The sequence below is a fragment of the Alosa pseudoharengus genome, unplaced genomic scaffold (assembly GCF_046254945.1).
Source record: "Alosa pseudoharengus isolate Yale_2024_CS ecotype anadromous, Long Island Sound unplaced genomic scaffold, YU_APseudo_1.1 YU_APseudo_1.1_scf_16, whole genome shotgun sequence".
Classification (NCBI taxonomy): domain Eukaryota; kingdom Metazoa; phylum Chordata; class Actinopteri; order Clupeiformes; family Clupeidae; genus Alosa; species Alosa pseudoharengus.
The window spans coordinates 38,618,917-38,635,086 of record NW_027468630.1 but is presented as its reverse complement, the minus strand read 5'-3'; the positions used below and the strand labels follow the sequence as shown (position 1 = coordinate 38,635,086).

Sequence of the window (16,170 nt, the reverse complement as noted above, 5' to 3'; positions counted from 1 at the left end):
TGCGTTGTATTGATTTTAAGTAGTTTCATATGATGGTAGTCTGACTAAAAGCCACGTAAAAGTAAATTAATATTATGTAAAATATGACCATTAAGCCCCCCCCCCCCCCCCCCCAAATTGAGGGCCTTCTGATGCATGCTGTACAGGCTGTATCCCAAAGGTGATGTGGAAATGTGAAAAAACACTTAATTGCCTAAATATGACTTACCATCAATTTATCATGGTGATCTGTTTCAACTGCAGGTGTCAGCTCTTCCTTATTCCTGTTGGTAATTTAGAAGGTCAATACTTACCATCCTCTACATGCATCACCTGGAAAGAAAATGTTCACATGAGCTCTGAGGTGCAATCGGAACTACTGTGCCCTGCTAGCAGTGCCAGTTTCCTTCCATTGGTGGTGAAAACATTTGCCATACCTGATGACCTGACTTTTATAGCTAGTCAAGCAGAGGAAGACTGGGACCCTGCCTACATTATTCACTTGTATCCAGCAGTGACTATCCGCAACCTCCTGCCTTATTCCATACGGTACTTGCAAGAGGTAAGATACAACTGATATGATTATATACTGAGTATCAGTGCAAGTGCAATAATAAAACATGTGACATGACAATACACATATATGCATAAATGTTAATACATTCTTCATAGGGGACCCCTCTAAAATGTTGTTGATGTACTTGACCCAGTTGGTAAATAATGTGCTCACGTTGGTGGCAAAATACATGTTGCAAACAGACTTGCCGACAAACTAAACATGCTTCTAGAGGACTTCTAGACCACAATTAGTACTTATAAAGACTAGTTAGTTTGCTATCTGATGTGTTTTGGTGATATACTCCGCAACCAGACTATGACAATTTAATCACATTAATCGCATATTGTAACTTTTTGGAGACAGTGAGACTGAAAGCTATCATCATCGGTAATCATTACATTGTGTGTAGGAGACAATTCTGTGTGGAATTTTCGTCTACCTGTGTCCGGTCCATAAGTGGATGGAGTGCTCTCGCTTGGTCATAACATGAATCAGTGAATCTTATTTTTTATGTGTGTGCTGCTGCAGTCAAAATTTTGATGTATATTCAGATCAGGAATAAGCAGGTTGAAAAAGGCAAATGGGCACAGGTAACACAGTTAACATGGCCGAGATACTGCAAAGGAGACTATGTGCTGCTCACAATGTGGCTAAGCATTTGTGGGGATACATATGTAGCCCTCCCACCTATAATCTGGCTCATGATTCTACTTTGTCTAGGGGTTGTGAAACTGCAATGGTGGGATGCACATCGAAATGTAACTTATCATATTAAACAATAATACACTCTTAATCGTTTTACTAACCAACTCAGACACTGTTATAGATTTGAAGTAGAAAACCAAAGATGCATTTATTCACATTGTGAATCACTACAGATAATAGTTTATCTGCAAACAGTTCAAACCACACAGAGAAAAAGAAAATCAACCTAGCAAATGTCCTACTGGCTAGTATAACTAAAGTTGGCACGCTTTTGTTGGAGCTCATAGGAATCAATTTGGAGAATCATAGTAGCAGTATGGCGTGCAAAATATTCCACTCACTACCAGCATTTCCTGTCATACAAATCCAGTGCTGCCATAGGAGTCCGAAATCCCCCCTCCGAAGTCCTGTAGTCATCCACGCCTTGGAGCGAATGCCCAGCCGTCGTTCACGTCTCTGGCACAGTTCAAGTCCGCTAGCACAAAAGCGGTCAAGTAACTAGCCTGTAGTGGTTTCTAAAGCCTTATGAACTTCCCCCGCGGTAACTGACCTTCATGTCCTCGCATTCGCACATAAATGCAGCCACATTGAAAAACATCTCTTAAAGTAACAAAACTCCCTCAATTTTAAAAACCAGTGTTAAACTATTAATGTCTTTGTTAGCCTAGGCCTACTCTTGTGTCAGTCTCTTAACACTCCGCCATCTTCTTCTCTTCTCCCCACTCAACCCATAGCCAAAACAAAACTCAAATCATTAATTAGTTGTCAGCGCCACCCTGCTGATTGGCAGAAACCCACAAAATAGAAAGGTTCAAATAATACATAATTTTCACAATAACCTGTTAAGCCTATCACAAAGGTATTTTTAAACTTTATAAACTCACACATGAATTTCAGGAATTAAGGAGGGCCCTGCACATATATATGAAAGAAATTTACCTGTGTGCTTGACGATTCCCTATGTTGCTGTGGTTAGCATACGTTGTGATGTTGTAGGTGCAAAGTTCATTCCAGCTCAAATAACTTGAACTTTAAAAGTGATCGTACAAGATGTTTTCTTATTAATTTAACTGATTTACAAGTTGTCGTGCCATATTCAGACTTGGGCCAGAAATTGAGTCTAAATATCTTGTCCACAACATAACCAAAATACACCATTATATGTGCTGAAGTCAAAGACTTATCTCAAACAAAAGTCCGGCAGAGTTCTGTGCAAAATGTGTTTAATGTCTCCATAGCGCAAAGCCTGAGTGTATTGCACGATGTCGAACACCAAAATTTATACCCCTCCTTAGATGCTGACACACCACTTGGTAACTTCAAACCCACAGGTGGCGTTATGAAAGGATCGTTTTTTGGTCTTATCTCTTGCTAGTCGGCACCTGTTGCTGCCAAGTGTATCTTTTCAACTCCATCTGGGCCAGCAGCTTTGCGGGCATTCACCCTGCCCAGGATATCGCAGACATCTGAGGTGGAAAATTGGAATGTATCCTCGTCCGGTGAAACAGCTGACTTGAAGGCTGCCTCCTTGTTTTCCCAGTCAAATCGAGCATAGAAGTGGTTTAGTTCGTCTAGGAAGGAAGTAGAAGAGGGTAGGGAAGAATTGCATGGGGATTTGTGGGGATTATATTTAGGCCTTGTCACATACACCGGGGGTTGGAGGAGTTGAAGTGCTCTTCAATCCTTTTCTTGTAGGTGTGTTTGGCCCTGGATATTCCTTTCTTCAGGTTGGATCTGGTTGAGCTGTAGGCCTCATGGTCTCCCGACCTGAAGGCTGCGTCCCTAGCCTTGAGGAGGAGGCGAACTTCTTTGTTCATCCAAGGTTTCTGGTTAGGGAATAATTTCACTGTTTTATGTGTAGTCACTCCATCTACACACTTGTTGATATAATCCAGAACAGAGTTGGTTTATGTGTCAATGTTGGTTTGGAAGTCCGTGGTGGCGTCAGTAGCAAACACATTCAGTCAGTGTGCTGGAACTGGTGTTGTAGAGTGGAGTCTGCGTCTTCCATCCAGATAGGTAGTCAGAGGTATTCAGACTGACCAAGGTGGGGGAGGGGTGTGACTTTGTAGGCACAAGACACGTTTGTGTAGACATGGTCCAAGGTTTTACTGCCTCTTGTAGAGCATGAGACATTTTGGTGAAATTTAGGTTGAAGAGTTTTAAGGTTGCAATGGTTGAAGTTTCCAGTGACAATAAAAGCCCCATCTGGATGTTTAGTCTGAAGCTTGTTAATGGCAATAGAAAGTTCTTTCATTGCTGCTTTGCTGTTGGCATCTGGTGGTAAATACACAGCAATACGCTGGTTGGGATGTCGTTAAGCCAAGTTTCAGTGAAAAACATGACGTTACAGTCCATAAGGCTTCTCTGTGTGAGGGTCCAGATCTTAAGTTCATCCAGCTTGTTCAACAAAGAACACATGTTGGCAAGAAAGATGCTGGAGACAGTGTTAATTTCGTTGACAGACTATGACAAAACATATTTGTCAACAAACCTTTTTCACCGTCTTAATAAAAAAATTAATGAAAACTTAATAAAAAGTCAGATATGATGACTGTTGTATACTTACGAATAGCAATTACATTTTATACCACTAGGTGGAGTCTATGCATTTAGGTAGATAGTCTTGCACTGCCTCCTTGTAACTGTGTACGAGTTAACCTCTCCTGTTAGAAGAACGTGCTGTTCCTGAGGTCTGTAATACTACAGTATTTACTTGAATACAATTCATATAAAAGCTACCACTCGGTACAACATCCGTTGTGGTCCTGGTTATTATCCAAGTTAGTGACCACATATTTTTGGCGACGAGGTGAACTGGAATTGTTTTTCCATCGCATTTTGTTTCAAGTGTTGGCTAAAAAAAGTGTGCTAGCTAGCAAACTTTAGGCGACTATCTTCATGAGTGGAAGCTCAAGCAGTGCAGAGGAGCACGGTGAAGAGAGAATCAGAGCGCCAGTGGCTGTAGAGGAGCGACAAGGACAAGGAGAAGAGCACAGCAGTCAAATGGCTACGTTTGGGACTATCAGTGAATTTGTGGAAGGAGACGAGGACTGGACAGAGTATGAGGAAAGGTTGGGACACTTTTTTGCTGCTAATGCAGAGGAGGCTAGAAAGCGTTCCATTCTCCTGAGTGTGTGTGGAGCTAAGACTTATAAGCTGATAAGGAACTTAGCCACACCAAAGAAACCAGGGGAAATTGAATATACTGAACTGGTCAAGCTCGTCGGGAATCACCACAATCCAAAACCATCAGTAATAGTCCAACGTTTCAAATTTCACAGCCATTTTCGGAAGTCAGGTCAGTCTGTAGCTAAATTTGTTGCAGAATTTCGGCAGCTGTCAGAACTTTGTGATTTGAAGGACGTCTTAGATGACATGCTCCGTGACAGATTAGTATGCTTTATTTCATTAATAATGATGCCATACAGCACCGTTTGCTGGGGGAAACTCCACCACTGACTTTCAAGAAAGCGCTAGAAATATCGTTCGGAATGGAAATGGCGGCAATTAATGCCAAAGACATTCAAAAGGGTCAGGCTGGATCGCACTCAGTGGCTGTGCACCATGTGAACAGAGAGGCTGCAAAGTCATCAAAGAAAGTGGAATGCTTTAGGTGTGGAGGGCCACACTATTCTAATGACTAAATTTAAAGAAACGGTTTGTCATACCTGCAATAAAAAAGAACACTTAGCGAAAAAGTGCAGGAGTGCTAAAAATAAGGCTAAGAATAAAACATGGAAAGCCCGGCAGGCTCAAGCACACACACATCACGTCAAGGAAGATGACAGAGAGGCAGTGTGTGCATTCAACATGTTTGCAGTGAACACAGATGAGGGACCACCTATGCCCTACTATGCAACAGTGACTGTTGAAGGACAGGACATTAAGTTTGAGGTTGATTCTGGGGCTACAGCATCGGTCATCAGTGAGGAGACCTACAGGAGGACATGGGGACATAAGCCACCTCCTATTAAGATTTCGAATCTTAAACTAAGGACATACACAGGTCAGGCCAGACCTCATTTGGGGGTGTTACATGTGAACATATCAGTAGGAAGTCAGAAGGCTGAAGGCAGACTTGTCATAGCTAAAGGTAGTGGGCCTAATCTTTCGGGCCGTGACTGGCTACGCAAAATTAAGCTAAATTGGCATGAGATCAAGTATGCACACACAACAGAGGACATTCTGCACCGATACAGTGATGTGTTCAGAGACGAACTGGGCACACTAAAGGGAGTCACTGTGAAGCTCCATGTAGATCCTGATGCAGTGTCACGTTTCTTCAAGCCCAGAGTGGTGCCCTATGCAATGAAAAGCAAAGTGGAGGAGGAGCTGGAATGCTTACAGGCGCTGGGCATCATTGAGCCTGTCCAGTTTTCAAGGTGGGCAGCACCTATTGTTCCTGTTTTGAAGCCTGATGGAACCGCAAGGATCTGTGGTGACTATAAAGTTACTGTGAATCAAGTCTCAAAAGTTGGATGAGTACCTGTGTCCACGGGTGGATGACCTGTTCACAACACTGGCTGGAGGTAAGCTGTTCTCAAAGTTTGATATGAGCCATGCTTACCAGCAGCTACTCCTTGAGGAGAAATCAAACGAATTTGTCACAATAAATATACACAAAGGATTATTCAAGTACAATCGCCTAGTGTTTGGAGTAGGGTCCAGTCCCGCTATTTTTCAAAGGACAATGGACACTCTATTGCAAGGGATTCCTCATGTAGCCGCATATTTAGACGACATTTTAATAATGGGGGTTACTGAGGCTAGGCACATTGAAAACCTAGAGCAGGTACTAAAGAGACTCTCAGATGCAGGGCTGCGTCTGAAACGTGGAAAGTGTGTGTTTATGGTACCAAGTGTTACCTACCTGGGACATACAATCACAGCCGAGGGTCTTCGCCCAGTGGAGGACAAAGTGAGGGCCATCAAGGAAGCCCCAAGCCCAAAGAACGTCACGGAACTCTGCTCGTTTCTGGGCATGGTGAACTACTATGGGAAGTTTGTGCAGGATCTATCAAAAGTGTTAGCACAACGAAACAAAGTGGCAGTGGGGTGCGGAGCAGGAGAAAGCATTTAAGGAGGTGAAAGAGCTCCTTCATTCAGCAAAACTGCTAGTTCACTATGATCCAGATAAAGACATTGTTCTCTCATATGACGCGTCGCCCTATGGGGTGGGGGCGGTCCTCTCTCATGTTATGGAAGACGGCTCCCTGTTGGATTTGCCTCACGGACGCTGACGGCTGCAGAGAAAGGTTATTCACAGTTAGACAAAGAAGGTCTTGCCATTGTTTTTGCAGTAAAACGTTTTCATCAGTATTTATATGGACGCGTCTTCAAAATCCACACTGACCATAAACCACTGATGAGTCTGTTCAGTGAAACACGCTGCATTCCGCCGCTAACGTAAGCCAGAATCCAGCGGTGGGCACTAATCTTGTCAGCCTACCGTTACACACTAGTACAGTGTTTCCCAAACTTTTTTTCTGGGGACCCACTTTTTAAAAATGACAGACCATCGGGACCCATATTGTTTTAGGCCACAGGTTCTCAAACTTTTCAATAGCATATAGCACATAACTCAAGTCGTTATTAGCCTATTTCTGGAGGTTTCTTTGGAAAGTTGAATCTGCATTTTTCTCTGGAGTTAAACATTTGCTTGTTTGTAGGCCTTATACTAATTGTATTGTGTGTATTGATGTTGTGACAAGCTTGTAATGTGAAATGAATAAATATCAGAACAAGAGGCTTTTGCACAATAGCCAAAAGATAATGTGCCTTTACTGTAGCCTAGTATAGTTTGCAAAGTGGAAAACGAGAGGAAATAATAGCTTTTAAAATGTCAATTTAAATTGTAGCCCTAATATAATGCACTGTTGTGCGTTTTTAAATCCGAAATATTAAGGAATGTGAGGAAGTTGCTGTTAACTTTAAAGAGGGCATCTCGAAACTATACAGCCTATGACACAAATTGAATATGTCCAGTACACGGATGTCTGCTTGAGAGCACGGAAACTAGATTTTAATCGGTCAACGGAAGCAGCTGTCCGTTAATGTTCATGCTGATTCATGTCCCTTGCATTTTCAACTGCGAGGTCCATAGCAGGCGCCCCACAGAAATGTTTCCATTTGCGAGTGAGGTGCACGCTGCCCCCTCTGTGACGCATTCACCCCCAGTTTCAGAGCTATTCTAGGGCTGTCACTGTGGTAAACAAACTATATCCTAATAGAAAACTGATAGCTTTCCAGGTTAAATGGTATAAGCTAGGCCTATTACACAACATAAATTGTGCTGGCGACCCAAATAAATTCTCCTGCGACCCACCCGTGGGTCGCGACCCAGTCTTTGGGAACCAATGCACTAGTATACAGAGCTGGAAAAGACAACGCAAGCGCTGATGCGTTGAGTCGCCTGCCATTGCCGGAGACGCCTGTCTCACGTATGTACCTCCAGAGACTGTCTTTTCATTAGAGAAACTGTCAGAGACACCTGTTAAGGCAGCCCAGGTCAAGCAGTGGACAGAGAGAGACCCAGTGCTGTCCAAAGTAAAGACTTACCTGTTGCAGGGCTGGCCCGGTGTGGTTATCAGTGAGGAACTGAAACCATATGCCAAAAGCAACACAGTACTCAGCCTGCAGGATGGCTGCATATTCTGGGGTTCGAGGGTAGTTGTACCTCCCCCAGGACGTTCACACTCTTGTGACTGTTGTACCAGATCCACCCAAAACACCTACACCAGCTGTGCCAGCAACAGCACCGGAGATAGTGCGCAGGTCACAGCGTGATCGGAAGCCTCCAGATAGACTGAATGTTTAATTAATCTGAATGTGTTCAATGGAATGTGCATATGCTACTTTGTAAGAGTGTATGCCAAATAATATGATTTGTGTTTTGAAGTAGAGTTAAGGTGTAAGAAAGAAATGACACTGCATTAGTTTAAATTTTCCAGTTTATTTGCATTGGGAGAATTTTGGAATTTAGTAGGGGAGGAGTGTTGTATACTTACGAATAGCAATTACATTTTATACCCGGCAAGGAACTGTGACAGTGTATTTTCATATAAAGAACATTTTTGTGTGAATAGGGTGAGCCCTGGATGGCAGAGGTGGTGGCAAAATGTAATTATATGATATTTCCTGCGGGGGCGTGGGCTTCGATAATCTCACTCCTTTTTGACCATACCTCTGTTTGCATCCCTGCACTAGGTGGAGTCTGCATGTAGGTAGATAGATAGATTTAGGTCTTGCACTGCCTCCTTCGAGTTAACGTGTCCTGTTAGAAGAACGTGCTGTTATCTGTAATACTACAGTATTTACTTGAATACAATTCATATAAAAGCTGCCACTCGGTACAACATCCTTTGTGGTCCTGGTTATTATCCAAGTTACCACAGAAGACTGTGATAAAATATAACTCACACTTTAGTCAACAAATAAAAATGAGACAAAAATGAGATCCAATCAGAACTACTCTTTTTGTGGGGAAGTTGGGAAGAAATCCAATCAGAGCGAATCTTTGAGGGTAGGTTGATCTATGCAGAAGCAGCAGAACCATTTAAAAAGCCGACTCATTTGCAGAACTTCGCACAGTTTCGAGGACGTTTTCACAACAGTTAGGTTGTTTACATTATATGCACAGTTTTAGTTACACAGCTGTGACTGATTTCAGCTGTCTTCGCTCATTAATCGTATTTCATAGTGACATTTGACCCAGTGCAGTCTGACTGAAGCAGGCAGACGAGAAAGCACTGCTTTGAATGAAACATTTAGCCTACGTTTTAAGAACGCCCAAACCAATACTGTTGACAGGAACAGCAATCTACTATTTCTGCAGTAAGGAATTTCAGTTGCCTATCGTAGCAGTTCTCACGTCTTGTTGCGTTTTGTGTCCACTCTGGTGTCTACGGGGCTCCCGTAACACAGTAGAGATCGCTACTCCTGTAAGTGTGGGTGTGCTCATCTTCGGACTGTGAGGATTTCACAGGGTAAAAGAGGAGGTATGCATTTTGTCTAAAGGGGCTCCCTTTCACATAGTTGAGATTGCTACTCCTGTGTGTGTGTGTGTGTGTGTTCGTCTTCGGCCTGTAATGTCACAGGGTAAGAGGGAAAGTATCTTTCAGTGTATATATCTAGTGCGAGGGCCCCTTTTCAACAGGTTTAGGATGTACAAGAGGGTTGACTTGATTGAGAGGCTCTCTCTATCTGAATCAAATTCCCTAATTTGGGGTTTGGGGGCTAAGGAAGGTGGACTACTTCAGAGTCTCTTTCTATCTCGGAGTCCCAATGCCCTTGGCTCGTACTTCATAATGTGGTTAACTCAATAAAAAGGAAGAACTTCAGAGCTGTGTTTACAAAAGTTGTTTAGTCATTCTTAAAAATGAGAGCTCAAAAACTCCTTACTACAGACATTTGTCTGCCCTTCCGGGGCTCAGCGGAAACTAACTACCCTATTCTTACGGGAGTTTACTCAAAATTAAAGCTCTTCTGAGTACAGTTCTTATAACACACAAAATGTAAAAATGTTGTAGATCACAATGGATCTATAACAATTTAGGTTCTATCCCTAATTACTCTTGCATTTATCGGACAGGCTTCTGTGTCCTTATCTGTGTGATGTGCATTTATACTTTTTCTGCTGACATACAGTCTCTTACAGCTGCCACATCATGTTCTTACATTCTGTCCTTACATTACGTTCAAAGTACATTTAATTTAGCATAACACACTTTAAAGCTAACACATATTTTTTATATCTAAGCAAACACATTTTATGTTTCAAGTAAATATTCCTTAAGTCTGAGCAAAATCAAACCCCATAAATTTTATAAGCAAACGTTTTTTTACGTTTAAGCAAAAGTCTAAGCAAAATCATAACAGGTTATTCTAGCAAAAACTATTTTAACTTTAATTCTAAGCTTCTAAGTTTTGAAACAAAAGTTTTGAAAAAGTCATTACCTTGCAGCATTTGCACATTTTTATTTGTTTTGGAGCAAGCTGGATTTAAGCAGTTATATGACCTAAAAATCTTTCAATTGTAAATTATGAGACTTTCCACTTTTTCACTCTTCTAGTTGCATCACTGTAAAAAAAGATTTGTTGACTCAACTTAAAAATATGTGTAACCTGGTTGCCTTGAAATTTGAAGTTGTTTGAAAATCAGATATTAAGTTGACACAAAGAGACAATTCAGTTCCCTCAACTTAATGTTGAAAGTTCACTTAACTAATGACCTGTTCAGTCAACTAAGGTTTGTTTGTAAACACAACATTCAATTTAGTGGATCCAACTTCTAATTCTACTTCTACAGAACAAATGGCTGTGTGGACTCAACTCCAATCTCCATATCAGTTCAACAACATTATATCAGTGTTTCCTCTAGGATTTTTTTAAGCAGTGGGGGCAGGCCCCACAACAACCCCCCCCCCCCCCCCCCAACGACACATACATAAAAAAAAAAAATGTATAGCCTATAATTTAGTATGAAAAGTATTTCTTTTAAAATATGAATTGCTTAAAAATACTGCTAATTTTATGCAGTTTAACAAATGTATAAATTGTGCACTGTCGCTTTAATTCACGTTTATTTCTCAATGATCTTCTGCCTGCTCCGCTATGGCTAGTGCTGTACCTACGGCTGGGCCCTCTCACAGTTTTTAAATGGTCAGTAGTGGGAACTACTGTTGCCTTCATGATTTCCTTTGAAAAGTTTCTTATAAGAAGGATATATCAATTATCAACAATGACAAGCCAGCTGGAACCTGCGGCTCTCTCTCCCTCTCGTGAGTGCAGACGCTTTCCCAATTAAATGGATCACATAATGTTCACGTTAGATCTCACGTTAGATCTGCTGCAAAGGAGTTAACTTAGTTTAACATGATGTTATCTCGATTTAACATGATGTTTTGACATTGACATTGCGAACGTTCTCTAAGGAGAGTGAAAAGCAGTTTGCAGTAAGGCTAACCAACGTCGTCTCTATCGCAGGAAAAAAATAGCGAGCAGCCTGATAACCAAATGAAATGCTCGGCGGGCCGGATGAAAATGCTCGGCGGGCCGCAGTTTGCCCACCCCTGGCCTAGGCTAAGCATTCTGTAGCCTAATTCGTTAGAAATTTTAAAAAAATGGTTGCACTTCTTTTTGCTAATTTTCACATTTAGCAACAAGGGTAACAAACGTTTAGGTCGTGTGGCCTTTGTGCGTCTGTGTAGCCCAAATTATTAAAAAATTAACTTTTCCGTGTCATACAACACAACTATTTATTTTAACATCATTACATCTATTACTACATCTATAGACTATTTCCAATTTGTATTATATTAGTGAGTCACTTATCGTTTTAATGTTTCCAAATGTTTGATATCAGGACGTGAGCTGTCAGAACTGACAAGTTGAACTTTGTCTTATTAAAACGGACCCACCGCGGTGACGTTTTTGGTGGAGGTGTTGTTTAATAGTGAGTCACTCAGAAGAAAACAAACGTTTGGACAATAAGCACATCCACACACTATGTGGAGGTAAACTGGACAGCCCCAAACCTCTGAATAGTTCTGCTTGTTGTTAAATTGCAATGTTAGCGGCTGCCAACGGGGGTGCATAATGTCGGCAGGATCATTTAAAAGGCAACTGCGACTATTGTGCGTCTGTCCCATTTCTGATACCGTGGGGGAAGAAAATTAAACCGTGGCGGGCCGCCACTACCAAATCAACATAGAGGAAACACTGATTATATAGTGGGGCTAATGTGCATTTTCAAGTTGTCTTGACTAAGCTTTGTATTTGTGTTGACTTCATTGTGTTTGTTGTACTAACATATCAAGTAAGTTGCCTCGGTTGCCTTGAAAATCTAAGTTCTTCCAACTTTTTTTTTTAAAGTTTACACAAGACAAGAGTGCGAGATAAGATTAACAAAAACATTTATTTCACACATTCAAGTGTTTCACACAATAAAAAACATTGCTAAAACACAGCATCAACATTTTTTAGTATTATCTACTCTGATCAATATCCATCTGCCTTTCAGGATTCTGCCAATAACAATCAGAAGCCTTACAGTTAGCGCGGCTGTGTGTGTGTGTTGTGTGTGTATGTGTGAGAGAGTGAGTGTGAGTGTGTGTGAGAGAGAGAGAGAAGGGGGTGTATGTCTGTGTGAGAGAGCATCTGTGTGAGTGAGTGTGTGAGTGAGAGAGAGAGGGGGGGGGGGGTGTATGCCTGTGTGTGTGAGTGTGTGAGAGACGGAGAGAGAGAGAGAGAGAGAGAGACAGTCACAGTGTGTGTGAGATAGTGAATGCCCGAGTGTGCAAGACGGTGGCAAAATAGCAGAAGATGTGATTGAGATACTAAACAAAACAAGTCTCAGGACTTCTAGTCCACCTTAGCATTGACAGCTAATATTTGTAAAACAGTGTGCTTACCAGAACATGCAATGTTTGACAAAGCAACATGATCTAAATGAGAGGCTATTTGAGTGAGTAAATAAAAGCTTTAGCAAACTTAAAAGACCGGAGTAGCAACTCCAAAGTATAGCCAATAAAACAGCTTTTTTGAGAGATATAACATAACTGTGTGCTTTCCAGAACATACAAATCAACAAGACAAGATTTTTAGTTTCCCAGGCACATGGACATGAGCTTGTTCCGGAGTCCATTAACTCTTGAAGAGCAAGTGTCTCCACCAATGTTCATTATCACCTTTTGTATTACCTCAAACATGTACTTGAGCCCTTTTGGGTAATGGATGTTGAAGATATGGAGCAGACCCATCAGCAGGGCGAATGCGTTGGGCACATCCCTCAGGTCCCGAAGAACGATATACTCCTCCAGAATCAGTGCAATATCAATCATCTCCTTGGGGACAGGGCGTTGAGGATCCTCCTCTGTAACCACCAAGATTCCGACGTTCATTCCTTTCACTGCCTCACTCTCTTCGGTTGGCTACACAACAAAGTAATAAGAATAGATAGCTAATCAGCATTTATTCCTCAACACATGAAAATTCCAGATACATTGCAAACTTGGGTATAAAAATATCTGCTGCAAACTAATGTAAACTTATGTAAACGGAAGAAATTCAAATTCAAATACATTACACTTTCAAATTAATTGAGCAAGGAATCCCGTCACTGCAATTTTTAATAATTCACTTGTTCTCCATTTAAGCAGATGCCTTTCCACAGTCCGGATTCTTATAACAAGACATATTTTCTAGATATCCTATAACTACAGGGTCATGACTTCATTTGGATCAAAAAGATTGAGATTAGCAAGTGATATGGATTTCAAAGACATTGATTCCTCACATACCTTACACATCTTGAAGAAATGGGAGGGATCCTCTTTCAGGAAATGGGACAGGCCAAGGAGAACAACTGCTCTCTTCTGTTGATTTGAGTTCTGGACAATAGAAGAGGAATGCAGACAAGAAAGGACATCAGTGCTGCAAAAGTACCTTTAAAAGTTTGGGATCTCCCTATAGCAAATATTGCTATGAACAGCACATGAAGACATTGTCAGAGTAAGAAATAATGATTTTAATGTTAATTACGACTTTGTAATTCAAATGTTGCCTTCATCAAAATAACCACTTTTCACAGCCTAGAATACCGTAGGCATAGCCTAGAAATATAGATGCACCCTAGCGGCAGCAAATGTAATTTGCAGCCAGGGTAGTCTAGCAACTCTCTGTTGACTTCCGAGCTGGAAAAAACAAACTTTGGTCAGGCCAATCACATTGTGTATAGAGTCGGTGGACGGGCTTAACATAATGACAGCAGAGTTGCTACGGTTCTGCGTGAATTCCCTGCTACTTGAAAACAACTAAGATGGATGCTGCTGCTGGCGAAAAGCACGACTCGTTAAGCTTATTTTAAGTTGGCAAAAGTTTGACCAACTAGCTCTGCTGGTGGGAAAACACATGGGACTCATGAGTTGTAGTGCCATTGCGTGCAGAGGGAATTTGAAAGACAATGCCGCCTCTCGGATTGAACACTGCAATGGTTAGTTCCCAGACCCTACATCTTCATGTGGGTCTGGTTTGTCAGGCTACCTTAGGCATTCTAGCCATCACTTTTTCTGGGTAATCTGATGGTCCCCAAAACCCTCAAGCTGCCTCTATTTGTGCTAAGGCTGTAACTGCTGCAAAATGTGGCTATTTTTTTATGAAGGCAACATTTTAAGTACTTCAGATTAAAATCATTATTTCTTACTCTGATAATGTCATCATGTCCTGTTTATGTTATCATTTTGTTAGGGAGATACACATACCAATCTTTTCAGTGATATACTTTGTTTGTGGCTATGGCTTTCCTATATGCATTGTAGTTTAATGGGCACATTCTCCATTCATTCTGATAGACACCTGCACTTACTAATCTGAATGCTTAAAAGTGAACAGACTTGGCCTAAAAGGACAGTCAACAAGCAAGGAAACGATTACTTACATCATCATCTAGAGACTCAACAAAAGGCTGAAGTTCCTTGACACTCTGCAGTCTCTGTCTGTACAGACGCAGGAACCTAGGGACTCTAACTCATCTAGGCGGTCAAAAAACGGTTGCTTCAGGTTCATGGAGACAATCCACCTGAATTCTGCTTCAATCAGCATAAAAACCAAGGACAAACGTGGAGACAATTTTAACATAAAATAGAATCTAATCAAAGGAAGACTGTTATACAAGTCACTTTAATAATACATCAAGCAGACATCCCAACCTGCAAAAAGTCAGATCAGGGAGGTATCACGACCCCCCTCCCCCCCCCCCACACACACACAAAAAAAAAAAAAAAACTTTAGCCTAGTCAGTCGGCCTACACCAAATAAGGAAGGCAGATTTTGGTAGTTTGGTGTTTTCATGTAGCCTTGGCAACAAGCCATCTAGGCTATAGGCCTAAATAATATGCACATTAATTGGCACTTACACTCACCTCAACATGTCTTTTGCAATCATTTCACCTGGCATGGGCAATGCTAAAGTCACTGTTACAAGGCAGCGTGCAAGACTAGGCCTATCATTATTTTTTACTCTTATGAGACAAGGGTAGCCTACATTTTCGTTTTTTTTGAGGCACTGACTCTGCTATGACGCTCTTATTCATACACTGAACTGATTAATTAAGTTCGGGAGAAAAGAGATCAATTAAAGCCCGCCATTTAGCGAAACAGGCCAATCAGGATGCTCTCTCTCTCTTGGATGCGCTCAGGCACACACGCACCACCTCTCTCTCTCTCTCTCTCTCTCCCGTCGTGTGCGCGCTACACTCAGATGCACACGCGGTCTCGAATGCTCGCTCTTGATCGCTCACTCTAGATTCCGGGAGATTTTATCTAATTTGCGGGCGTCAGGGAGCCGCTATCAATATACGGGAGACTCCCGGAACTTCCGGGAGACTTGGGATGTCTGCATCAAGTAAAAATAACACTGACCTGTCGCTCTGTGAACAACTGGATTAATCTTCGGTCAGTTGTTTCTTAAGAAAGAAAGAGACAAAAATAATGCATTAGCATGGCTTAAAATACAAACAAATAGCATAGGTGTGTTGTCAGATAAGCCTGTTATTTCAAGGTATGTCATACAATTTAAGGATTATGCCCCATGTTGGAAGGCTATTTAATGTCAAACATAATGCATTGGTTAGCCCTTTCCCTAGTAGTGCGCACACACACATCACTACACAAGGTAGCCTGTTGTCCCTATCAGTTCATACTTTCGAATGAATATTTCAGTTCAGATCGAAAACTATAAATGGTTCACTACTTCAATATTATGATTGATTATATTCACGTTCACATTTCACTTCATTTAGTTATCCCTCTAGGGCTCTGGTCGGAGCCACGTGGGTCACGCGACCTAACGTACGTTACTTCACAGAACATGTTTGGACAGATCTGCCAAACGTTGCTACACTTCCTTAACCTATGTCAGCGAGCAT

The 16,170-nt window shown here is 41.6% G+C and overlaps 1 protein-coding gene and 1 long non-coding RNA gene across 5 annotated transcripts in view; one reads left to right on the top strand and one right to left on the bottom strand.

Annotated features, from left to right (window-relative positions):
- vps13c (vacuolar protein sorting 13 homolog C) overlaps positions 1 to 16,170 on the top strand; it is a 511,929-nt gene that overhangs the window by 317,767 nt on the left and 177,992 nt on the right. For all 3 annotated transcript variants that reach the window (XM_076287956.1, XM_076287955.1, XM_076287957.1), the window contains one exon: positions 244 to 541. In XM_076287956.1, coding sequence (XP_076144071.1) covers positions 244 to 541 — 298 coding nt within the window. The remainder of the gene's footprint in view (positions 1 to 243; positions 542 to 16,170) is intronic.
- On the bottom strand, positions 12,869 to 14,795 carry LOC143126033 (uncharacterized). 2 transcript variants are annotated; one of them, XR_012987354.1, is made up of 3 exons: positions 14,682 to 14,795; positions 13,546 to 13,635; positions 12,869 to 13,118 (listed from the first exon to the last, which is right to left on the bottom strand). It is a non-coding gene; the product is annotated as an uncharacterized LOC143126033 (long non-coding RNA). The 2 variants fall into 2 exon arrangements; XR_012987353.1 differs by lacking the exon at positions 12,869 to 13,118 and adding an exon at positions 13,142 to 13,176.